Source organism: Neoarius graeffei, chromosome 20, assembly GCF_027579695.1.
Source record: "Neoarius graeffei isolate fNeoGra1 chromosome 20, fNeoGra1.pri, whole genome shotgun sequence".
In the NCBI taxonomy this organism is placed as follows: domain Eukaryota; kingdom Metazoa; phylum Chordata; class Actinopteri; order Siluriformes; family Ariidae; genus Neoarius; species Neoarius graeffei.
In genome coordinates this window covers 9,424,529-9,450,322 of record NC_083588.1, presented here as the reverse complement: position 1 = coordinate 9,450,322, position 25,794 = coordinate 9,424,529, and the positions used below count along the sequence as shown (strand labels likewise).

Here is a 25,794-nt window from a genome sequence, read left to right as displayed (position 1 = left end):
TTCAAATATGGAGACCATAAATGACAGGCTGGACTTTTAGCTGACACTCTTTCACGTGAGAAACGTCTAAAAGTCTCAAAGCTGTCAAATATTATATGCCAAACTTCTTGGTAACAAGTAGCAAAGATCAAAAACTGGATCTTTTCAATGTTATTTTTTGAAATCCAGTAATTCCTGACAGAAGCTCTTTTGTAAACACAAGCGCAATCAACTTGAGAATTCGAGGCGGCCTCGTGCAGCGCGGTGACGTCACGTGGAACGCAGGCCCGATTCCAAACGGCTCTCGACTGGGCACGCGGCGCCCTACGTAGTGCTTCGAAGCCTATTGTATTGCAGCCTATCCAGTGTGCCTATCTAGGGAGTCAGCAGGGGTTTGGGACTCAGCGCAGCGCTGTGGTGGAATGCGTCGAGACTCGGACTTCCCTGAACAAGTTGGTGTGAAAAGTAAGTTTTGAGAGAGTGGAAAACTTCTGGAAAGCGTGACGAAAACATCGACGGACGTCGAACGAACACGGAGGGTGAGTTTGCTCTCGAGCCAAGAGACGTTTAACGTCCGAAAATCGCATTTTTTCCTCCATTTTTTCGGAGTTGAGGAAAAGTGTGTCGGCTTGTAAAATGGTGGCAGGGTGTGTGAGAGGCGCTGTCCAGCAAAAGGAGATCAGGACCACGGCTAACACACTCTCAGACACTTCACAACTCGACTTTTTTCTCTGGAAAGACATGTTTGAGACAACAAAGCGTCGAAAAAACAGCACCAGCATTACCACCACCACCACAAGCAACAAGAACATACATAGAACAAAAGTTTATTTTTTTCAAAAACGTACGTCTAATGGAAAAGTAGCTCGCTGAAGTTGGGTAACTAACCCGAGCTAGCAGCTGTTGCTAATGTTTATAACACAACTTCTTAGTATTGGTGTGTCACAGTTTATAACACTTGTTGAAGTGTGTGTGTGTGTGTGTGAGAGAGAGAGAGTGAGCTGGACAGCGACGTGATTTTAAGACCGGAAGTTCTCTCAAAAGTTGATAAGTCTTCAATTTCTTTCAAACCTCAACATTTTAACTTCCTGGCGAAACCTCGAGCGACTCGACTTATCTGATGTGTCGAAAAAACTTCAATCCAAGGTGGAGTGTTTTGTGCGTGTGTGTGTTTTTTCCTCCCTCACTCCTCGTCATTCCATCATGGCTGATTTTTATTTCCTGACTCTGGGAGCTGTCCAACAAACGCTCAGTTTTTCACTTTTCTAACACGAGTTTCAAAAAAAAGTTTTTTTTTTTATTTTGCACTTGTCTCGCACATATGGACATTCTGTCTTTCTTTTTTTCCCCTTCGAACTAGAGATTTAAACACGAACAAAGAAACAATTGGCGTTTGGGTTTGTTTCTGATATTGTTATGTTTGTTTTTTCACTCAGCCTGAAGCGTGCACTCTGCCAGGGTGTTGGTGGTGCTGTGGGGAAAATGGCCGCATAGCTTAACATGACATGAAGGAGCTGAGAGCAGAAAAAGTGCACGAGGCGCAAAAAAAAAAAAGCTTCAAGGTGCACGAGAACGTGCGCGCGAGGACAGCTGATATGCTCGAGAACACGCGAGATCAGACCGATGTGCACGAGAACGTGCGTTAGGGGGAAATGATGTGCACGAGAACATCCGGGAAATTGTATTTGTTTGTTTGTTTGTTTGTTTATTGTCGAGACTAGACATGATGATATTTACCTGTCACAATAGAGCACACAGTTCCCCATCTGCCCAACTCCTCTATTTTTCCTTGAGTAAGTGTGTGTGTGTGTGGTGTGTTTTTTTTTTTTTTTTCTCTCTTTCCTCCCCCCGGATAAAAGCATCAGGTTTCACTTCATCATGAGTCCTTTTCCTGCTCCTTTGCAATTCACTGTTTTATAAAAATACGACACAAAAACCTCTGACCCTTTATAAAGAACTGGTGGTTTCGGCATGGTGGTGTAGTGGTTAGCACGGTCACCTCACAGCAAGAAGGTTCTGGGTTCGAGCCCAGTGGCCGGCGGGGGCCTTTCTGTGTGGAATTTGCATGTTCTCCCTGTGTCTGTGTGGGTTTCCTCCGGGTGCTCCGGTTTCCCTCACAGTCCAAAGACGTGCGGTTAGGTTAATATGGGATGGCCTTGGGCGAGGCACCTCACTGAGCGGCCGCCATATTTGTTTGAAATTTCTGATCCGAACCTCACCGGAGGTCACATGACTCGATACTCGCGTTCTGATTGGCTTATCTCAAAAAGTTGCCAGAGATTATCAAAACCATTCAGAAAGAAACAATGTTGCCCAATCTCAATAGAAAAGAGTCAAAACGCAATTGCCCAGCAACATTGCTCGGCAACATTGCCCAAAAAGTTGCCCCGTGTATCATCACCATAACTCCCAACTGCTCCCCAGGTGCTGTTAGCATGGCTGCTCACGCGTGTGTGTGTGTGCGTGCATGCATGTGTGTGCTCACTGCTTTAGATGAGTTAAATGCAGAGAATAATTTCACAAGTGTGTGATGAATAAAGTTGTGCTTTCTACTTGTTTGCTTGCAAAACCTCAGCAAAGTTGTCACGATATTCATCATCATAAAGCTCATACTTTTAACAAGACTGTTGGATATATTTTAGTCAACCTCTATTTACACAAGCTGTAACTCGAGTGGTGGCAACAATTATCGACACCTTTTGGCTGTTTCAAAGTAGAAAAGATTTTCAAGACGTAAATTGTGCACGTCCACTGGAAAAAAAAAAAAGGAGTTGATTCCTGATCACTTCGCATATCGGATCACGTGACACCGTTCCACAGTTATTGACCTCCAGAAGATTGATTGATTTATTAAAAAAAAAATCTGTATATGGTGTTAAGAAAACATAGTTTTTATTTAAAATTTGTTTTCCATACACTTATTTAGTACAAAATATATTTTACGTAAATATATCGAAGTCGGTGCTTATGTAAATGAGGAAGCAATTCTAATCTCTGTCAACAAAAGAACTGATAATGTTTAACCTGTGTCAAATCTTTTTCACTTTCTACCCACTTTCGAAGTATTTTCGGAGCTCATGTTTTGTTCATCATTCATTTTTGTTTGTATTAATTTCTACAACCCCGATTCCAAAAAAGTTGGGACAAAGTACAAATTGTGCATAAAAACGGAATGCAATAATTTACAAATCTCAAAAACTGATATTGTATTCACAATAGAACATAGACAACATATCAAATGTCGAAAGTGAGACATTTTGAAATTTCATGCCAAATATTGGCTCATTTGAAATTTTATGGCAGCAGCGCATCTCAAAAAAGTTGGGACAGGGGCAATAAGAGGCTGGAAAAGTTAAAGGTACAAAAAAGGAACAGCTGGAGGACCAAATTGCAACTCATTAGGTCAATTGGCAATAGGTCATTAACATGACTGGGTATAAAAAGAGTATCTTGGAGTGGCAGCGGTTCTCAGAAGTAAAGATGGGAAGAGGATCACCAATCCCCCTAATTCTGTGCCGACAAATAGGCTAGTGGAGCAATATCAGAACGGAGTTCGACAGTGTAAAACTGCAAAGAGTTTTAACATATCAGCTACAGTGCATAATATCATCAAAAGATTTAGAGAATCTGGAAGAATCTCTGTGCGTAAGGGTCAAGGCCGGAAAACCATACTGGGCGCCCGTGATCTTCGGGCCCTTAGACAGCACTGCATCACATACAGGCATGCTTCTGTATTGGAAATCACAAAATGGGCTCAGGAATATTTCCAGAGAACATTATCTGTGAACACAATTCACCATGCCATCCGCCATTGCCAGCTAAAACTCTATAGTTCAAAGAAGAAGCCGTATCTAAACATGATCCAGAAGCGCAGACGTCTTCTCTGGGCTAAGGCTCATTTAAAATGGACTGTCGCAAAGTGGAAAACTGTTCTATGGTCAGACGAATCAAAATTTGAAGTTCTTTATGGAAATCAGGGACGCTGTGTCATTTGGACTAAAGAGGAGAAGGACGACCCAAGTTGTTATCAGCGCTCAGTTCAGAAGCCTGCATCTCTGATGGTATGGGGTTGCATTAGTGCATGTGGCATGGGCAGCTTACACATCTGGAAAGACACCATCAATGCTGAAAGGTATATCCAGGTTCTAGAGCAACATATGCTCCCATCCAGACGACATCTCTTTCAGGGAAGACCTTGCATTTTCCAACATGACAATGCCAAACCACATACTGCATCAATTACAGCATCATGGCTGCATAGAAGAAGGGTCTGGGTACTGAACTGGCCAGCCTGCAGTCCAGATCTTTCACCCATAGAAAACATTTGGCGCATCATAAAACGGAAGATAAGACAAAAAAGACCTAAGACAGTTGAGCAACTAGAATCCTACATTAGACAAGAATGGGTTAACATTCCTATCCCTAAACTTGAGCAACTTGTCTCCTCAGTCCCCAGACATTTACGGACTGTTGTAAGGAGAAAAGGGGATGTCTCACAGTGGTAAACATGGCCTTGTCCCAACTTTTTTGAGATGTGTTGTTGTCATGAAATTTAAAATCACCTAATTTTTCTCTTTAAATGATACATTTTCTCAGTTTAAATATTTGATATGTCATCTATGTTCTATTCTGAATAAAATATGGAATTTTGAAACTTCCACATCATTGCATTCCGTTTTTATTTACAATTTGTACTTTATCCCAACTTTTTTGGAATCGGGGTTGTAGTTTTGTCATTTACCAATATTTGTCATTTACCAATATCAAAGTTTTATCTAATCAATAAATGTCAACAGGCAGTTGACATTGTAACTGCATGAAAATCCAGGTCAAAGGTAGCATGTCATTACTCGAACCAAAATATAAAATGTCCACTGATATTGTAATATGTGGTAGATATTTACAACAAACTGGAAAAAAAATCTGAATGGAATAGGAAAATTTGAACATCTTCAAGCATGTAATTTTTTTTTAGATGCTAGGAATTTAATTCTGGTCTCATTCTATTGATTGCATTCGGATTCCAAATACTCTATAAGCATTCCATTCTGTTATGAATCAGAAAAAAATTATAAATCACAGCATTGATTTTTTTTTTTAAAAGTACTTCATCTACTTCAACAATGTTCTACAAAGATCAATCCATACCAGCTGTAAATGTCACTTAATTCCACAGGGTGTCGATAATGGTGGACACCGGTGAAAGTGATCACCGTTATCGACACCTCACTTGACTTCTCAAATGCATGTTTAGATACAAAATGGTAACTGTCAAATGAAAGAGTAAGAAACAAAGTAGGTTTCAACGAGGAGATCATGAAATATCGGTGAATTTAATCAGTAAAAACACGTCCATGATCTTTCCACCATGCTTATCTGCAATGATAACGTCCGGGTTTTCCTCAAATTGCTGATCATGCGAAAAAAATTCCATCTCAGGAGCTGTGTCATCAGATGACGAGATCAAGGTGGGGGGGTCTTACCAATATTTGTCATTTACCAATATCAATAAAGTTTTATCTAATCAATAAATGTCAACAGGCAGTTGACATTGTAACTGCATGAAAATCCAGGTCAAAGGTAGCATGTCATTACTCGAACCAAAATATAAAATGTCCACTGATATTGTAATATGTGGTAGATATTTACAACAAACTGGAAAAAAAATCTGAATGGAATAGGAAAATTTGAACATCTTCAAGCATTCGGATTGATTAACCAATAATAACTGTTGTAATTGAAACTCACCTTTGTAAAAAAATTTTTGGTAAATCTGAAAAGGTGTCTAATTATGGACTGATATTTGTGGCTGCCTCTCTAATAAGAATATTTAAAAAAAAAAGTTTAGGATAAACTTTTTAAAGTTGTTCTGTCTGAGTTCTTGGCTTTTTGAGTTGATTTCAGAGCCTCAGGCTTGACTTTAGTGGTAAAAATAGATAAGTTCTGCACGCTGAATCATTCTGAGTCATAACTATTGTGTCCATACAAGGCTCCGAGTCCTGAATAAGAGCTGTGTGTGACTGAGTGATAATTCCCAGAGGGTGGATTCACACTGACTCTTAAGACTATTAAGTATCAAGTGGAACAATGACACTGAAGCTCTTTTATTATTCGCTCTGCCAACTTTGTTGGAGGAGATTATTTTTTTGCCTCCGTTTGTTTGCCTTTTCCCAACGTAAATCGGAACGTAGTGAACGGATTTTGATGAAATTTTGAGGAAAAGTGGGCCGAGGAACAACTGTTGATGCAAATCCAGATATGCGTGTAAACATAGTAAATGTCGGGATGTTCTCTGTTCGAGTTATTTCAAGTGCTTCATAACTTTTTGCAGTGTAGCCTGTTGTGAAGTCAGCTAAGCCGAGCCCTTCAGTTACCCTCGCCTGAATTTATGACAGGAAATGCTTTGTGCCTGAGAGGAAGAATGCTCCTGTGAACTTTCATGCATTCAGGAGTGTATAAATCCTGGCAAGATTTTTTTTTTTTGTGATATTAAAGAGCATCGGTATGGAAATTCGTATTGGTTGTCTCATGCTATTTCCAAACCTCATCGTAGGGATCGACCGATATGTTTTTTTTCAGGGCCGATACCGATTATTATGGAATTGGGTTGCCGATAACCGATATGTGCAACCGATAAATGTAAACATTATAATTCACATGAAATTAAACATAGCACACACTGACACAGACCTTCATATCCATGAAATGTATGTTTAATTGTAAAATTGAACATGAAATTTTGTGCAGGGAGATGCCAGCAGCATTTGTACAATAAAGTCAAACATTAGTTAGAATAAAATGAGAAATAAAATAATAATAATAAAATAAATATTCACCAATAAAAAAATAAATCACTCCCTACTATATTACAGCTCACCATTTTCAGTGGAAAATAAATGAAAATACACTCTGGATTCTTTAAGAACTAAGTAAGATTTACCAACTTCAAGTGGTTTTTAAATAACAAATCAAGTGTAGGGAGCTGCCTGCAGCATTTTTTAAAAAGTAAAATCAAACATAAAGTAGGCTATCACTCCCTATTATGTAACAACTTAACAAGTAACCATCTACATTCTAATGCTTTTAATGCCCAAGCCTAATATTCCCAATTTAGGAGGATTATATTGTAGTGAAGGAAGCATTACATGTAGTTTCAGCGAGACTAGTTGGTTGTAGGCTAATTCAAGTGCTTCCTTCCATAAGCTAAGTTTGCCTGGCTACACAGATGCAAATGGACAATTTTTTTAAAGAGTAGTAGATGAAGAATGTAAAATGATGTTGTGCTTTTGCAACTTGTGTGTTTGTGACTTATTGCGGCAAAAGCAGCATGTCCTTACCTTGAAGTGGGATCTGCTTCTGCCCGAGTGCCCATATGGCCGCCTTGAAACAGTTCACAGCGTTTAGCTATGCGTGATGATTGGCTGTATCCCTTGTGCCGCTTCTGCCCGAGTGCCCGTACGGCCGCCTTGAAACAGTTCACAGCGTTTAGCTACACGTGTCGATTGGCTATATCTCTTGTGCCAAACAAATCAGATGTTGTGGTGGGCAGGACCGTGTTCTTGAACTCAGAGAGGCGAGTGCAGGAAAGGACATGCAGTGACAGTCGTGTTAGGAACGAAATGGCTGCATAAAGGCATGTTATCGGCATATCGGTGGAAATTATGGCCGATACCGATAACCCTAAAAATGCAGAATATCGGCCCGATATATCGGCCAGGCCGATTATCGGTCAACCCCTACCTCATCGTGTTTTTTTTTTTTTTTTAAATCGCTTGGAAATAGAATTGCGTATGTCAGCCGATTAATTAAAATGTCTTTAAAATCACTTTTACTTCAAGTCTTCGAAATCTGTCAAAGTAACTGTGTGTATGTCTTGTGTTTGTCCCTCAGCTGATCAAGCATGGCCTCTCAGACCGCATTTAATCTCTGCACAGACGTCTTCGTGATCTCTGGAGGTGCTTCGCAGCCCGAAGAGCCAGAAGTAAGTGTAGTTCCTGGTACACAGCTTGTAATGCTGGCCAACGTCGTCCTCAACACGGAATCTCCGCCAGAAGAGGAGAAGCAGATGGCAGAACTGATAAACGTCGACTGTTGTGGCTACTCAGACAGCGAGGAGGACAGCGCGGTTCACTACAGCTACGATGAGGCGTCCAAAACTGCGGATGAAGGGACCGGGATGGGAGAAAGCAAAGTAGAAAAAGTTGTCGAATCTGCTGAGACGGTGCCGACCGACCTTTCGAAGAAATCTCCCGAAACGGAATGTCCCGCAACGCAGAAACAAGGTTCCGTTGCTGTGCCAAACGCGGCAGCGCCGGGACCCGCAAAGAAAAAGAAGAAGCCGTTCTACTGCAAGCCGTGCCACTTCCAAGCCGAGTGTGAAGAAGAATTCCTCAAGCACATCCGCGTCCACAGCGCGAAAAAACTGATTGCGGAAAAGGCAGGAAGTGGAAATTCGGACGACGAATCGAATCAGGCGCAGCAGCAGTCTGCAGAAAACTGTGTCAAAGGCGTGATCTGCTGCGAGCGCTGCGGCTACAACACCAACCGTTACGATCACTACGTCGCACACCTGAGGCACCACAAGAACGAAGGGGACGAGCAGCAGGTGTTCAGGTGCACCATCTGCCCGTACTCCACCGTCAGCCAGTATCACTGGAAGAAACACCTGAGGAACCATTTTCCCAGCAAGCTGTTCACTTGCAACCAGTGCAGCTACTTCTCGGATAGGAAGAACAACTACATCCAGCACATTCGCACACACACCGGTATGCAGCCTCAGTCTGGGTTGATAGAAGACCCACACAATGGTGGGAACATATTCTAATGGTAGGCATGTCAGGTGAAAATTCAAGTTCAGTCCAACTTGCTTGAGACGGCCGAAATCGCTGAATTCGGAATTGAATACAGAACAACATACTTGGTACAGAAGTAAAATAAGTTTATCCGTTGTTGAGGTATCGCAAATCAGAGATTGAAAAAAATGGCTTCATTTTTTAGAAAACTGCCGTAATATTCTGTATTAGGATCACGTGGTCCAAAATTGGCCTCATTTGAGTGGTATATCAGATATATTCTCTTTAGCTAGCATGATATTGAACAAGTCAAAGATGAGGAGCTGAATGGAATATATCTGACATATGAAAAAATACCAGCCATTATTATTATTATTATGAATATACATTCACTGGGGCGGCACGGTGGTGTAGTGGTTAGCGCTGTCGCCTCACAGCAAGAAGGTCCGGGTTCGAGCCCCGTGGCCGGCGAGGGCCTTTCTGTGTGGAGTTTGCATGTTCTCCCTGTGTCCGTGTGGGTTTCCTCCGGGTGCTCCGGTTTCCCCCACAGTCCAAAGACATGCAGGTTAGGTTAACTGGTGACTCTAAATTGACCGTAGGTGTGAATGTGAGTGTGAATGGTTGTCTGTGTCTCAGCCCTGTGATGACCTGGCGACTTGTCCAGGGTGTACCCCGCCTTTCGCCCGTCGTCAGCTGGGATAGGCTCCAGCTTGCCTGCAACCCTGTAGAACAGGATAAAGCGGCTAGAGATGATGAGATGAGATGAGATACATTCACTGAAACAATTATAGATTTTACAAAAAGTTAAGAACAGGGGGGTTACTTACTAATATCCAATGCTGATTCTGATCCAATGTAATTCGCTTGCGAGCGCGGAAGTTTTCTGTGTAATACGTGTATTATGGCATTTTCAATTCGAAGTTTACTGTGGGCGAACAAAGAACCAGGGATCCCAGACGTCCGCTATTTAGCGGAATTCCGCTATTTTTCTAGCCAAAGTGGTTTTTTTTTTAAATCTCTTGTATATCCGTTAAAAATATGTTTAAGTAAAATGACCAGCAGATTACGTTCTGATTTGGTTTGCTTGTTTAGCGATGTTTTTGTCAGCTTCGTTTGTTCTCGTTGACATTCGGGAACACTCGGAAGTTAAATTGATGTAAATACCGCGAGACTGTACGCGATAGAACGAGAAAACAATATGGCTGCGCCCATTTGCTAGAAAATGTGTTTTAACTCCGTTCGTGCTTTTGTTTCTAATGCGTTGAACTTCATTCAATATGTCGTGGAAAAAAGATATCGTCCATAAAAGAGATAGCGGAACAGTGTCCAGGTTAGAAGAAGTATATTCTTCAAAGCTACATTTTCATGTAATTTTTATAAATAACAATTTTTTTTGCCACTTATGTCATTGATTACAAAATATGGCATCAAGTAGATACACATTATTGTTAAACTCTGTTGCTTTTCTATGTTAAATCTATGTAAAAAATGTGTTCTATAGCATCTTTAAATGTTAAAATCTCAACAGCTTCAGGGGGCTTGCAGCGCCCTTGACCCCTGCTGATAGTTTCTTACATTCCTCTATTTTTTTCAGTTACTGCTGGGATCCCTGAAAGAACATTGCACAACAGAAAACTTTCTCATTGAATATTCGCATCAGCTCCGACGTGTGATATGTCTTGACAACCATGCAATATCGTAAACCATATTCAACGCTCATTCTCCATCGGGTAGAGTGACGTCATACATGGAGGACAAGCTCACAATATTGCATGCTATCAAACCAAATGAATGAAACCCACTAGAAGGGGATAGAACACTTTTTTTTTTTTTTTTTTTTTAATTCCATCGAAAAAGTGTCCTGGATGTAGAATAATTAATTTGATTGCACAAAAAAAAGCATAATATTGAACAAGATGGGAGCTGAAATTAGATAGGCAGCAATTCGTCTGTCAACTACAGATCCTCAACCCGACAGGCAAAATTCTCACACAAAAGCCTGCAGTGTAGAGCCAGGAACAGAATCGAGGTCAACTCACGCAACAGCGCCATCTAGCAACCAGTGCCGAGAACGTGGTTTTATGTATGGTTGTGAATGGCAGTCAGTGAAACCCTTTTTCACTTCTGGGTTGAGTACCAGGATAGTCTTGACCTATATATTTAGGGCCCGAGCCCTATGGGCGAAGGCCCTATTGTTCTTGTAAGAGTTCACTATTATTATTCTTCCGTCTTCTTCTTCTTCTTCTTCCGTCTTCTTCTTCTTCTTTATTTTTCTCCGCTGTTGGGCCATTTTCGGGGCGCTTGCCATGGGCGAAAACGCACGAAATTTGGCACCAGTTCCGAGAATTGCCACCGCTACTCAGAACCAGAAGCCCAAACTTGGCCGGGGCTCAGGGCCTCTATAGCGCCCCCTAAGTCATTGTGATTTTGGCCTCCCGCATTAAGGTGCCTGGGTGCCATGTAGTTTGTAGTACTGGCATGCCATTTGGTACGCATATGTATCTCACTAAGCCGGACAAAAATGTATTGCCAATGCATTAGCCACGCCCAACAGGAAGTGAGGTAATTTCACTTTTGTGCGAAATGCATGGCCACGAAGACTGCGCAACTCCTCCTAGACCGTTCATAGGAATGTCACCAAAATTGATACACATCATCTACAGACATGGCTGACAAAAGTTACTAAATACGTTTCACGTAGGACAAACCGTTCAGAAGTTATACGTCAATCAATTTTCGATGCAAAATTTTACATGCTTAAAAATTCATAACAAATCTTCTGATTGCTCAACACTGCTCATACTTCACACGCAAATCACTCATTGGTCTTCTGACATGTTACCCAATTTCTGTGATATTTCGCCACTGGGGGCGCTATTTTTGGGCAAAAATTCCAATCTATCCTCAAATTTGGTCAAACTTCACGGCCACCCTCTTACTACCTCCCATGTCATGTATACCACGTTTTGGAAATTTTCGTCCATGGGGGGGCGCTGTTTTTGGCCGACGCAATTGCTCCAAAACGGGTTTTTGGTAAATAATTCCATAATGCTTTTCCTTCACACCACTACCTTGTGATAGTACGTTGCTGTTGTAGACACTTATTTTTCCAACTGATAATCGCTCATGTACAGCATAGCGCCACCTACTGACATGGGAAAAACCAAAAAATTTATTCTTCAAAAATCTCTATCTCATCTTCTATTTACTCAATTGTCATCAAACTTCATATGCAAACTCTTCATAGCTCACCTGACGTCTACGCCAAATTTTGTGCACTTTCGCCCCTGGGGGTGCTGGTTATGGCAAAAATGATATTGTAGCTTCTGATTTGTCAAACTTGCCAAGCAAACTCTTTACAAGACCCTTTTTGGGGCGCTTGCCATGGTCGACAACGCACGACATTTGGCTCCTTTTTCTTAGACTGCCACCGCTACTGAGAACCAGAAGCCCAGATCCAGGCGGGCCTCTGGGCCTCTATAGCGCCCCCTAACTCGTTGTGATTTTGGCCTCCCGCATTAAGGTGCCTGGTTGCCATGTAGTTTGTAGTGGTGGCATGCCATTTGGTACGCATATATATCTCACTAAGCCGGACAAAAATGTAATGCCAATGCATTAGCCACGCCCAACAGGAAGTGAGGTAATTTCACTTTTGTGCGAAATGCATGGCCACGAAGACGGCGCAACTCCTCCTAGACCGTTCATAGGAATGTCACCAAAATTGATACACTTCATCTACAGACATGGCTGACAAAAGTTACTAAATAGGTTTCACGTAGCATAAACCGTTCAGAAGTTATACGTCAATCAATTTTCAATGCAACATTTTACATGCTTAAAAATTCATAACAAATCTTCTACTTGCTCAAAACTGCTCATACTTCACACGCAGATCACTCATTGGGCTTCTGACATGTTACCCACTTTCTGTGATGTTTCGCCACTGGGGGAGCTATTTTTGGGCAAAAATTCCAGTCTTTCCTCAAATTTGGTCGCACTTCACGGCCACCCTCTTACTACCTCCCATGTCATGTATACCACATTTTGGGAATTTTCGTCCATGGGGGGCGCTGTTTTTGGCCGACGCAATTGCTCCAAAACGGGTTTTTGGTAAATTATTCCATAATGTTTTTCCTTCACACCACTACCTTGTGATAGTGCGTTGCTGTTGTAGACACTTATTTTTCCAACTCATAATCGCTCATGTACAGCATAGCGCCACCTTCTGACATGGGAAAAACCAAAAATTTTATTCTTCAAAAATCTATATCTCATCTTCTATTTACTCAATTGTCATCAAACTTCATACGCAAACTCTTCATAGCTCACCTGACATGTACGCCTAATTTTGTGCACTTTCGCCCCTGGGCCATGTGTCCAATTCTGTGCTTTGTCGCCATTGTGGGAGTAATGTCTCTTGCCGCAGAAGCTGTGGAAGGTATTTCGCGGGGACGCGTGCCCCCGCCCCCCTTGGCTGCTGGCGCGAGGGCCCGTCGAGGCCGCTTGCGGCTTTAATACAATATCTTCCTATTTCTATAGTTATTACTCATGTTCAGAGGAGAAATGGAGATATTTAGGTGCAGAAATTACTCTACATTGTTCAGTTTATGGTATTTAAAAAAAAAAAAATTGGGGGGGGGTCTGCAAGTGACAATGCGGTGCCGCATACCTGCACTTTGGTTAGAACCCTGATCTAATTTCTAAATATATTTTATACAGGTTGACTGCTGGTTGTCATGCCTTTTAAATTGGCTTAAATTTATTTGTGATGTAATTTTTTTAAACTGGAATTGACGTTGCATGCGTTTCCGATTTCCCTGTATGTTTTCTAGGTGAGCGTCCTTTCCAGTGTATTTACTGTGACTATTCGAGCTCCCAGAAGACCCATCTTACACGGCACTTGAGAACACACTCCGGTGAGTCGCTCGTCATCCGAAGCCTCAAATCCCTCACGATAGCATACAGTGTCTGGTCAGTCAGTTCAACTTGCACTGAGTTGATGAGGACAACATTCCAAAAAAGTTGGGTCAAAATACAAATTCTAAATAAAAACAGAATGCAACGATGTGGAAGTTTCAAAATTCCATATTTTATTCAGAATAGCACATAGATGACATATCAAATGTTTAAACTGAAAAAGTGTATCATTTAAAGAGAAAAATTAGGTGATTTTAAATTTCATGACAACACCACATCTCAAAGTTGGGACAAGGCCATGTTTATCACTGTGAGACATCCCCTTTTCTCTTTACAACAGTCTGTAAACGTCTGGGGACTGAGGAGACAAGTTGCTCAAGTTTAGGGATAGGAATGTTAACCCATTCTTGTCTAATGTAGGATTCTGGTTGCTCAACTGTCTTAGGTCTTTTTTTTGTCGTATCTTCCGTTTTACGATGCGCCAAATGTTTTCTATGGGTGGAAGATCTGGACTGCAGGCTGGCCAGTTCAGTACCCGGACCCTTCTTCTACGCAGCCATGATGCTGTAATTGATGCAGTATGTGGTTTGGCATTGTCATGTTGGAAAATGCAAGGTCTTCCCTGAAAGAGACGTCGTCTGGATGGGAGCATATGTTGCTCTAGAACCTGGATATACCTTTCAGCATTGATGGTGTCTTTCCAGATGTGTAAGCTGCCCATGCCACACGCACTAATGCAACCCCATACCATCAGAGATGCAGGCTTCTGAACTGAGCGCTGATAACAACTTGGGTCGTCCTTCTCCTCTTTAGTCCGAATGACACGGCGTCCCTGATTTCCATAAAGAACTTCAAATTTTGATTCGTCTGACCACAGAACAGTTTTCCACTTTGCCACGGTCCATTTTAAATGAGCCTTGGCCCAGAGAAGACGTCTGCGCTTCTGGATCATGTTTAGATACGGCTTCTTTGAACTACAGAGTTTTAGCTGGCAACGGCGGATGGCACGGTGAATTGTGTTCACAGATAATGTTCTCTGGAAATATTCCTGAGCCCATTTTGTGACTTCCAATACAGAAGCATGCCTGTATGTGATGTGGTGCCGTCTAAGGGCCCGAAGATCACGGGCACCCGGTATGGTTTTCCGGCCTTGACCCTTATGCACAGAGATTCTTCCAGATTCTCTAAATCTTTTGATGATATTATGCACTGTAGATGATGATATGTTCAAACTCTTTGCAATTTTACACTGTTGAACTCCTTTCTGATATTGCTCCACTATTTGTCGGCGCAGAATTAGGGGGATTGGTGATCCTCTTCCCATCTTTACTTCTGAGAGCCGCTGCCACTCCAAGATGCTCTTTTTATACCCAGTCATGTTAATGACCTATTGCCAATTGACCTAATGAGTTGCAGTTTGGTCCTCCAGCTGTTCCTTTTTTGTACCTTTAACTTTTCCAGCCTCTTATTGCCCCTGTCCCAACTTTTTTGAGATGTGTTGCTGTCATGAAATTTCAAATGAGCCAATATTTGGCATGAAATTTTCAAAATGTCTCACTTTCGACATTTGATACGTTGTCTCTGTTCTATTGTGAATACAATATCAGTTTTTGAGATTTGTAAATTATTGCATTCCGTTTTTATTTACAATTTGTACTTTGTCCCAACTTTTTTGGAATCGGGGTTGTATTTGCGCTTTATACCATGATCTGAAATTTGGAACGGCTGTATCACAAGAGCGATGTCAGGCGCTGGATGTCGCGTGAGCCGTCTGCGTTTCTGTTCATCCCAAAGGTATTCAGTGGGGTTGAGGTCAGGACACACCAGTTCTTCCACTCTCACCTTGGCAATGAATGTCTTCGTGGCGCCCTTATTGTGCCCAGGGACATTGCCATGCTGGAGCAAGTTTGAGTCTTTTCGTTCCACTCGTGGGGTCGGGGTTGTCTTCATGCATGCAAAGATGTTCGAGACAGTCATGTGTTTTGGAACAGTTTGGGGAAGAACCGATCTCCAAAATCGTTTGGTCATATAGTGTACCTGAGTGTTCCTTCTGAAAAGACTGTCCATCATTTGTGCATGTGAGGCATGTAATGATTCACTCAGTTCATGATTCAATTCAATTCATGATTTGATCCCCCCCCCAGTATTTCTGGAAAAATATGAAATGAAGAAAATTTCATGACCAAAAAGTACATCATTTATTTTCCTATTCTTAAACATTCCTTTTGTTAAATTCCCCTCAAAAAAAGTTTCATGTTCTGAACAGCCAACAATAATTTACCTACGTTTGTAAAGGTTGGAATAAAATGTCTGTTAACAAAAACAACCTTTCATGAAAAATGAAAAAGTTCATCACAAATAGGCCTTTTCTTCAAAGTAGATGGCCTTTCGATTTCATAAAATAGGTGAAATTTAGTTCCCTCTGAAATTTGGTCATTGTGATATGTTTATTTTTGTAATATCTAAAAAAAAAAAAAAAAGCCCCAGGCCATTCAGTGGCTGGGAAGTTATTTAATTTGAGGGCATTCCGCCCCCCCCATCTCGTGATGACTCTTATTTCGTCGCTGTGCATCATTCTCGGTTAGCGTTGTGATTTATCGTCTTGCGATATATCGTTACATGCCGAGTGCATGCAAATAAATCTGACTAGCAGAAGTCAATGGCATTCAAAACGAGCAGTGCTCGCTACAGTTCCAGCATCACGACAAGAAAAAACAAAGGTGACCTCTCGCCTACTGAGCCTGCTTGTCTCCTGGGCAACTTTGAATTCAAACAGATCATTGGCTCCGTTTGTCCGGGCTACTGATTTGTCCACTTGTGTCATGCGACAGCGATAGATATCATCAAATATAATGCGATTCCCAGGTAAGGTGTGTGGGCTTTAAAGTCTGAGCCAACATTTTTTTTTTAAAGAGGTGAAAATGTGAAACTAATTGCAAAATTATTAAAGTGGAGCTCCACGAAACAATTTTGTGAACAGTCCATGTTTTATAGTTGGTGCTGAGTTTAGCAGAGCCGTCTCCCTTTATTCGATCACTAAACCTTTTTTCTTTGTTGCACGCTATGCATCCAGATGGTTCGGGATAAAATGGTAAAAGGTTTGTACTGTCTACCTTTATGAGTGACTGTGATGGGATTCATTTGTGTGTGTGTGTCTCTGTGGTGTTTGTTTCTGCATGAGGTAAATGTTTGTGTTTATTCACTCCCCAAAGTAAACAAAGATATGAACAAACATTATCCTGATCTCTTTCTAACAGGTGAGCGACCGTTCAGATGCGACAGCTGCAGCTATTTGGCAGCCAATCAGCACGAGGTAACGCGTCACGCCAGGCAGGTGCACAACGGACCCAAGCCGCTCAACTGTCCTTACTGCCAGTACAAAACAGCCGACCGAAGCAATTTCAAAAAGCACGTGGAGCTGCACATCAATCCACGACAGTTTCTTTGCCCCGTCTGCAAGTATGCTGCATCCAAGAAATGCAACTTGCAGTACCACATCAAGTCCAGACACCCGGGATGCTCAGATATCTCCATGGATGTGTCCAAGGTCAGGCTGAGGGTGAAGAAAGCGGATGGAGATGATTTGAAGCCGGCACCAGAAACGAGGACGAGAGTGAGACGAAAAGCGGAGGCGTCTGAGGATGCCGATTCAAACGTAGGCCCCATCAACCTCTCTATTAAAAAGAGCGGAAAGGCAAATTTGGACGGCGAGAGCGGCAAAAAACCTGCATCCGAACCCACGAAAGAAAAATCGTGTGAGAAGAGAGCAGAGAAAAGAGCTGCACTGAGAAATGAAGGAAAGGAAATGAGCAGCAAGAAAGCGAGACTCAAAGAAACTGCCCCCTGTGTTGACAAACAAGACGGAAAGAAAGACAAGGAGGTGAGAAAAGCCGAGAAGGTTGCGAAATCTGCAGACAAAGTCACTAAAAGTTGTGCAAAAAAAGAAGAAAAATCTGCAAAGGAAAAGAAGGAGACACTCGCCAAAAATCAGGACGATGAAGAGGAAAACCGAGCTGATCTCGAGAAGAGGCAGCAGAATCCCAGGGTGGAGAAAGAAATGAGAGCGAAGGAGCAGAAGCAGAGAGAGGAAGAGGAAAGGAAAGAAAGAAAGAGGCAGGAGGATGAACAGCTTGAGAGAGCAAAGAAAGAGAAGGAACAGAAGCAGAGGGAGGATGAGGAAAGGAGAGAAAGAGAGCGACAGGAGAAAGAAAGACTTGAGCAAGAATTGAGGGAGAAGAGAGAAAGAGAGAGGGTGGAGAAAGAAAGGAGGGAAAAGGAGGAGGAGGAGGAGCAGCAGCGGAGAGAAAGGGAGAGGCTGGAGAGAGAGAAAGAGCTGAAGCAGAAGGAGGAGGAAAGAAGAGAACGTGAGAGAGTGGAGAAACAAAGGATGGAGAAGGAAGAAGTGGAACGGAGAGGAAGAGAGCGGCTGGAGAAGGAACGCAAACTCCAGAAAAGAGAGTTGGAAAATGTGAAAGGTGTTCAAAAGGCACCGGCCAGGAAAGCAACCAAGAAACAGACAGGAGCAGTGAATCGTGACGTCGTGGAGGAATCTCGGAAACGGAAGAAAGTCGAGCCAAAAATACCGAAACGCAAAAAAGTAGAGAGCGCACCCTCCCGTCAGGTAGAGAAATCCAAACGCAGGAAGGTGAAGGGTGCAAACAGCCCACGCACGAGCACACCTGGAGAGATGAAGAGTTCAAAGGGCGAAAGCAAAAACGCAAACAAGGTAGCGGTTAGTGTTGAGGTCCCAAGTCCATGCGTGGAGACTGATGAGGCAGCAACAGCTCCGGAACTTTCCACCGAGCCTGAAAAAGTGCAGTCCGGCCCAGGAAAAGATCAAAGCTCAACAGAGAAGGAGCTGAGAAAAACCAAAAATCTGTCCGAGAAGCCATGTTCAGAAGACAAAGTCACAAGAACGAAGGGCACCAAGGAAGCACAGACATCTTCAGACATTGACAGTGGGACCGATAGTCCAACACTGGATCTGTCCAAACCGCCGTGCAGCAAATCTCAGGATGGGGAAGACGACGAGGGCATCCACAGCCACGACGGAGGGAGTGACGTCAGTGACTGTGCCTCCGAGGTAAGTTATGACTCCGGGCTCAACGGGAAGCTTCCGGAAACACCGACCGAAGAACTTCCGTCGCCCACGCAGCTGCTCAGCCACACGTGTGTGTTCTGTGACCGTACGTTCCCGCTGGAGATGGACTACAGGCGGCATCTCAATCGCCATCTGGTTAACGTCTATTACCTGGACACTGCAACGCAGGGGAGCATTTCGACTAAAGGTTTTCAGCCATCACGGTCATGAAAAAGCGTTCAGCAGGAACCCTAATTCAAGGCAGCTGGACACTCTAACCAGTTAATCACCATTTTGTCACTTGTGAAACTGACTCTGTGAGCTTTGAGCTTTTTAGGCGTGGCGAAATGTAGATGCGGTTGGTAATTTCTGTCTGACTGGCGTTTATTGCTGTGTGCACTCAAGTAAGAAGAAAATCAGCGTTTAATAAAAGGTTTGGAAATCAGCCCGGAAATGTTTGTTCAGTTTGACCGACAAAAATAGTATTTTTTTGTAAGACGGATAATTACGGCTTGCTAGCACTCCAGAAGAAAGCAGCAGAGTTTAGAAATTCTGGCCAGCCAAGATTTCAGGAGGCTGTCTTGTATGGTTGCTTATTTTGGATTTCTCAGACAACAGTTCTGTGAATGTTATCAGAACTTTTGCACAGAACCATGATGATATTGAATACTGATACAGTACATGCTTGATGATTATCTTATGTCCTGTGGGAGTTGATCAGATGTAGAAACGAGCCAAGCATTGCTTTTGACATTGACTTTCTTTTCGTACTTTGTGTCTTTTGAGCACTCGAATGGAGACGGACTGAACATTTTGTTCCTTTTCAGCTTCGTAATTCGGGCCAAAGATTGTCTGTTTCTTGCTCCTGTTTCCCTTTGGGAAGAGTTTGGCCAAAAATGAAATGCACACATTGTTCCCCTTGGACTGAAAACAAGTCAGCATCTCTTAGCTGTGAGCAACGTTAACTTTTTCACTCGAGTTCAGTCCAGTTATTGCTTTTCTTCTCTCTCTCTTTTTTTTCCCCCTCTTTTCTTTTTTATGCTTCTGACAATCTCTGTCCTCCTTCCCCCTGGTCATTTTGTACTTTTTTTTTTCTTGGTAGGAATTTCTCTTTTCTCCTGCTGTGCCCTGGTTTTAAAACGAGTAGCCCCCCCACCCCCCACCCCCCCTCCCTCCCCATTAAGTGCAATATTGTATATTGGACATACCAAAGTGGAAAAACTTCCCAGGCCTCCATCTAACTTTTTTTTTTTTGTAAAAAAAAACCCCTAAAACTTCAATTAGCTGGATAGATGAGAACTGCTATGACTGTAAATGTTTCTCGGAGATTTTACTCATATGGATATAAGAAGTCTTTTACAGATGTAATCTAGAGTGCTTTATATTCGTAGTGCAGATACTAACATCGGCTCTGTTCATGTTTTGTGGAGGAAATGTGCTTTTTAGAAAATGTAATTCTGTGTACTTGTATGAAATGAACCAGTATATCAATAAAAATCAGTCATAAATGTGAATGTCTGTCTGTTGAAAAAAAATGGTGCAAATAAACATTAAAGGAATATGGTTCCCATGAAACAAAAAACCCCACACAGTCGAGTACAATGGAGCCAGTACAATGGAAGGGCTTTAGTCCCAGGGCAGGCTGGTATAAATGGATTGTATACCGTATATACACTCTACTCTGATTGGCCAGTTGAATAGGAACAGTTGTAACCTACTTGTTTATGGTCTAATGTCTATTTCACCAATGGTGTGGTAGTAGTGCAATCCATAATATCATGCAGACAGGGTTCAAGAACTCCAGTTAAAGCTGTACTGCCTTTCAGACTTTCTCAAGTTTAGGTTATAAAAAGAATTTTCCCTGACCCCCAGTTAATTTTGTTTAGTAGACCTAAAACTACATAATTCGAATCACAGACTTCCAATTTTATTATTTATTTTTTTTTTAAACAAGAGAACAATTAATGAATTTAGATCCACGTGGCCCTAAATTCTCCACTGTTTTTTTTTTTTTTTCCTGCTTCACCATGACCCAATTCAAGATACTCCGTCATGCATCATGCGGCGGGCTTTCCCGGTTCGTGCAAGGCATTGTGGGATATAAATTTGAAACAGGAGAGGAAAAATTGGAGGACGTGAGTGTGCGAATGAAACGTGAAAGACCGATTACAGTAATGAAAAGTGAGAAGAAAAGACGTTATGTTATATACGAAGGAAAGGAAACGCAGGACCAAACGAATAAAATATCAGCACTCAGCAGCACCTCGGTGTGATCAGCTGCTCGTTGAGCGACAGAATGATGGAACGGTCAGTGGACGCTCAAAGTAAACCTGTAGATGGCAGTCATGCAACACTGTGGATGCCAGCTGCCGTAAAACCCCCCAAAAAGTTAAACCTGCGCATGCGCGCACGGACTTTCTCTGCTTGACTGTGCGAAGCGTGATTTCATGTACATTATTTGCTAGGGAATCCCCTCACATTAAATAACTTCCCAGCCACAGAATGGCCTGGGTTTTGGTGTTTTTTCTTTTCTTTTTTTTTTTTAAAGATGTTACAGAAATGAACATCTATCAAAGTGATGAAATTTCAGAGGGAACTAAATTTCACCGATTTTATGAAATCGAAAGGCTGTCTAGCTTTAATGTTCACATCACAAATCAGAATGTGGAAAATGTAATCTCCACGGTCGACCGTGGCATTGTTGTTGGTCTCAGATCGGTTGGTTTGAGTATTTCAGAAGCTTGTCTTATATTTCCTCCCATCACACTCCAGTTTGCACAAAATAGTGAGATCAACACAAGCACTTTCCAGCGATCCATGGGTGGAAAGCCTCTCAGATGAGGCAGATGAACGACAACGGTAGAGGACCCGGTCAGGTTCCACTTCTGCCAACTAAGAACAAGAATCTGTGGTACAGTGAGTAAGGGACAGTTGTTCCAAGGTGCTGTAAATATTAACAGATAAAAATATACATGAGCAATGATCAGTGGTGACACATACATTTGATGTAAATTTTCTTGAGCGATACATTTTTCCAATGTGTTTCTGCAAATATCCACTAGGGGGCATCTGGTCACTGGTGGCATGATTTGTGTACTCTGTGACAAAACTGCACCAACACTGTCCCTTCAATATTTTTTACTCTAATATTTTTATTGAATTTTACATGTATCACATCACATACATATGTGCTCATACATTGTAAATTTTTCAGAGTGTTTTAACATAAACATAAACGTCCCTCCCCTCTCACTAGCCACACCTACAAGCCATGATTCCAGAGGAGTATTATTCCTGGAGTAGGGAACTGCTGGAAGTCAAGTATTGAGTCGCAAGATAAATAAAAAGAATAAAAGTAAAATAAATAAATAAACACACAAACGGGACAAATAGATAAAAAAAAGGTAAATAATTAGGAGGCGGCAAATTTAGATAATGACTGATACAGACACTGTAACTGACAGAAAAGAAGAAAAACAAGGAAAGGAAAGAGGGGCAGATATCTCAATCCAACTTAAGGTTCTCAAAGTATTTCAGGAAAGGTCCCCATACCTTCTGGGACTTCTTGCTCGAGTCACAAACTGAATAGTGGATCTTTTCGAGGTCTAGACAGGACATGATGTCCCTTAACCACTGAGCGTATGTGGGCAGGGCAGCATCCCTCCACCTTAATAGAATCGCATGCCTAGCCAAAAGTGAGGCAAAGGACAGCATGCGGCTTTTGGTTGGAGTGAGGCACGTGTCATCTTCACCAGTGGTGCTGAAAAGGGCAATCAGTGGACTGGGTTCAAGCTCAAGATTAAGAATAAGGGACTAGGTTTGGAAAACATATCGTCCAAGCCTGGAAAGATACTGGAAAGTCCAAAACATGTGAATAAGCGAGGCCTCACCTCTCTTACATTTATCACATAAAGGATCAACGTCTGAGTACATATGAGATAATTTGGCTTTAGATATATGAGCCCTGTGCACCACCTTAAACTGTAACAGGCAGTGACGTGCACAGAGAGATGTTGTATTTACCAGCCTGAGAATGGAATCCCATACATCGTTTGACAGTTGAAAGTTTAAATCCTGCTCCCAAGCAGTTTTAATTTTGTCCAGAGGAGCCTGTTTTATGCCCATCAGTTTGTCATAAATGACCAATATTAACCCCTTGCGCGATGGATGCAGACCAAGTAACATGTCGGCAGTGGTCGCAGTAGTTGCCCCAGGGAAACTAGCCATCTGAGAATGGAGAAAGTGTCTTGCCTGCAGATATCTGAAAAAATGAGTGTTTGGTAGACTAAACTTTTCAGACAGTTGTGCGAATGATGCAAAGCTATTACCAATGAAAAGATCTTTAAATTTCTCTATACCCCTCCTGTGCCACTCTTGGAATGCAGAATCAAATAGAGAGGGTTGAAAGAAAGGGTTGGACAGAATAGGACTAACGAGAGAGAAATCATGTAAACCGAAATGCTTCCTGAACTGAGCCCACACCCTCATTGTGTGCCAAACCGTTGGACTATCAGTCCATTTACCTGGGGGGAGAGGGAGCAGCGACCCAAGCAGAGCCAAAATGGAAACATTTCGGACTGAACTCAACTCCATCCTCACCCATGTTGGACAGTCAGCTCGATCAAGAAAGTGCGACCAGAAAGTAATGCAGCGTATATTAGCAGCCTAGTAGTAAATACAGAAATTAGGCAGTGCCATACAGTACCTCCATCTTTTTTGGACTTTTGAAGATGGACTTTATTTAGTCTAGGGCACTTGCCCCTCCATATATAGGCCGCTATGATTGAGTCCAATGAGTCAAAGAAAGATTTGGGAATAAAGATTGGTATAGATTGAAAGAGATATAAAAATTTAGGGAGGATGTTCATTTTAACAGAGTTGATCCGTCCCACCAGGGATGTAGACAGTGGTGACCAGTGCATCAAGCGCTCTTTCACATGATTTAGTAGAGTATAAAAATTTTCTTTAAAGAGACACTTATGTTTCCTTGTAATTGTAACACCAAGGTAGACAAATTTATTTTCCACAATCTTAAAGTAGCCTAGTAAACTAGACCCACCCGCCTAGCGGCCAAAAATATTTTTGCCTAGCGAGTGGGTCTAGCCTCGCACCATATAAACAAAAACACACCGGGCATCAAATTGTGCCCGCCAATCACAACGCAAGGTTTTTGTTTGGATTCTTTGGGTGGGCTTTTGCAGAAGTGACGACAAAGCTGTGCAACGCTGGAGAAAGCACAACAGGAAAGATGGCTACGGCTAGTGAACAGCGCACGTTTGACTCCGCTTTGGAATCAGTTTTAGAAGAATTAGACTTGGAGTTTTCGTTGAAACATGAGCAGGAAAAGGCTCTCCGCTCATTCCTTTTCAAGAAGGACGTTTTCGCTGTTTTGCCGACCGGCTATGGCAAAAGTCTGATCTACCAGCTGGCTCCGCTGGTAGCCAAAAGGATGGGGCTAGTTTGTGCAGTACGAAGAATTAATAAACAGCTTTGAAACATTACTTTTTGATTGTTTCTTATTTTCCCGTTATTTTAAATTTAAGGGAAATTATTTCACCAAACACCACTAAATAAAAACTCTCAAAAACAGTTTAAGCAAACCCTTGAAAAACACTTGAAAAAAATAAGAGTGTATGTTAAGTATGTGGTACAGACTCCAAACTTGTGGTCATTATCTCCAAACTTCTTAATATCTAGAACCTGTTTATTAATTAATACACATTTTGAAAAATTATTTATTTCAAGGCCTCCCCCACTGCTTTCTGTCGCTCTGACTACGTCACAGTTACTGTTGCGCTGATTGGTCAGAGCGTTGGCCTATACGCACAGAGACAGTTTGAAAGACAGCGGTTTGTTCCACCCCCACCCTTCAGAAATGTCTACGGATCGAGGCCAGACTAAATATTCACATTTAGTCTGGCTTGCCAGACTAATCTTAAAGGGGAGGCTGGTATATTTTAAAGCAAGTGCCTCTGTATTCACAGGAAAAAGTTCACTCTTGTGTAAATTTAGTTTATATCCCGAAATCTGGCCAAATTGAGCAAGTAAGGATAACATTACAGGTAAAGAGGTGTCTGGGTTTGATATAAAAAGTAAAAGATCGTCAGCATATAGAGACACTTTATGTTCAATTCCTTTCCTCAAAATCCCTGAAATATCCTTGCAGTTACGAAATGCGACTGCTAGAGTCTCTATGGTCAGATCGAAAAGCAATGGGCTTAAAGGGCATCCTTGATGGGTTCCCCTATGAAGATTGAAAGGTTGAGAGTGTTGAGAATTGGTAAGGATAGAAGCAGTTGGGCACGTATATAATAGTTTAACCCACCTAATGTAGTTTGGGCCAAAACCAAATTTTTCCAAAACTGCAAATAAATATTTCCACTCCACACGGTCAAACGCTTTCTCTGCGTCTAGAGAAAGGACACATTCCGGAATTGCCTCTGAAAGAGAGTACAAAATATCAAATAAACGACATATATTAAAATAAGAATGTCGTTTTTTTTTACAAAGCCAGTCTGATCCTCTCATATTATCTCTGGTAATATACCCTCTAATCTACGGGCCAAAACTTTTGCCAAAATTTTGGCATCAACATTTAGTAAGGAGATTGGCTTATAGGAGGAACACTCTGTTGGGTCTTTACCTTTCTTTATGATAAGACTGATGCATGCCTCATACAGTGTTGCTGGGAGTTTGCCTTGCTTGAAAGAATCTGATAACACTAAACATAGATGAGGGGAAAGTAATGAAGAAAATGTTTTGAAAAACTCTGCTGGGAACCCATCAGGTCCAGGGGATTTCCCAGATTGCAATGAGGAGATAGCAGCAGCTACCTCCCCCTGCGATATAGGCTCGTCTAACCTAGTCTTATTATCATGGGTAAGTGTGGGGACCTCGAAATGATCTAGGAAATTTTCCATCAGCGTACTGTCATTTGGGAGGTCTGAAGTGTAAAGTCAGGAGTAAAAATTCCTAAATGTGTCGTTGATTTTAGAGGGATCTGAGGTGATGTTACCATCATCCATC

The 25,794-nt window shown here is 42.0% G+C and overlaps 1 protein-coding gene across 1 annotated transcript; it reads left to right on the top strand.

Annotated features, from left to right (window-relative positions):
* The first annotated feature begins 391 nt into the window (after positions 1 to 391).
* On the top strand, positions 392 to 20,282 carry rest (RE1-silencing transcription factor). The gene is made up of 4 exons (XM_060901190.1): positions 392 to 518; positions 7,870 to 8,744; positions 13,604 to 13,687; positions 16,946 to 20,282. Exons 2-4 carry the CDS (start codon positions 7,880 to 7,882, stop codon positions 18,997 to 18,999), a joined length of 3,003 nt encoding a protein of 1,000 aa, XP_060757173.1. The 5' UTR covers positions 392 to 518; positions 7,870 to 7,879; the 3' UTR covers positions 19,000 to 20,282.
* Positions 20,283 to 25,794: the final 5,512 nt, after the last annotated feature.